A 443-nucleotide genomic window follows, 5' to 3' on the forward strand; every position below is an offset into this window, starting at 1 on the left:
GGTGGGGTGGGGGGGTACTGAAGCATCCATGCACTTTCTCCCTCGTGGTCCACAGGCTCCTGCTAAAGAGACGGGGGCAGCAAAGGGCTCTAGCGTGCAGGGGTCGCTGCGATCGGTGGGGGCCGGGAGCCGGGAGCGGGGAAAGGGAGAGGAAGGTCGCGGGGGGCTGGCGAGCAGCTTACCGGAGCAGTTCCAGCCGGTGGGCGTTTGGCAGTCACTTAAGGAGGTAGGGAAAGCTGCAAGTTTCACTGGCCGGGCTATGATGAGTAACATGACGGGCAGCAGCAGCCAGCAAAAGCAATCGCAAAGTGTCCAGCCGCCGCCGCACTGCCGAGGGGGGGAGGCGTCCCCCAGCACCATGACTTCTCAACTCAACTCCGCAGCAGCCGCAGCAGCCAGGGGCTCCCCACAGCGGGGCGGCGTCGGGGCGCGGGCGGCAGGGC

At 66.8% G+C, this 443-nt stretch overlaps 1 protein-coding gene across 1 annotated transcript in view; it reads right to left on the bottom strand.

The window, feature by feature from the left end:
* TMEFF2 (transmembrane protein with EGF like and two follistatin like domains 2) overlaps nt 1-437 on the bottom strand; it is a 299,411-nt gene extending 298,974 nt beyond the window's left edge. Inside the window, exon 1 of the mRNA XM_019523121.1 lies at nt 183-437. Within this exon, the coding sequence (XP_019378666.1) occupies nt 183-360 (178 nt within the window). The 5' untranslated portion in view covers nt 361-437. The remainder of the gene's footprint in view (nt 1-182) is intronic.
* Nucleotides 438-443: the final 6 nt, after the last annotated feature.

This window comes from Gavialis gangeticus, unplaced genomic scaffold, assembly GCF_001723915.1.
Source record: "Gavialis gangeticus isolate Ggan-Ray unplaced genomic scaffold, GavGan_comp1, whole genome shotgun sequence".
In the NCBI taxonomy this organism is placed as follows: Eukaryota; Metazoa; Chordata; order Crocodylia; family Gavialidae; genus Gavialis; species Gavialis gangeticus.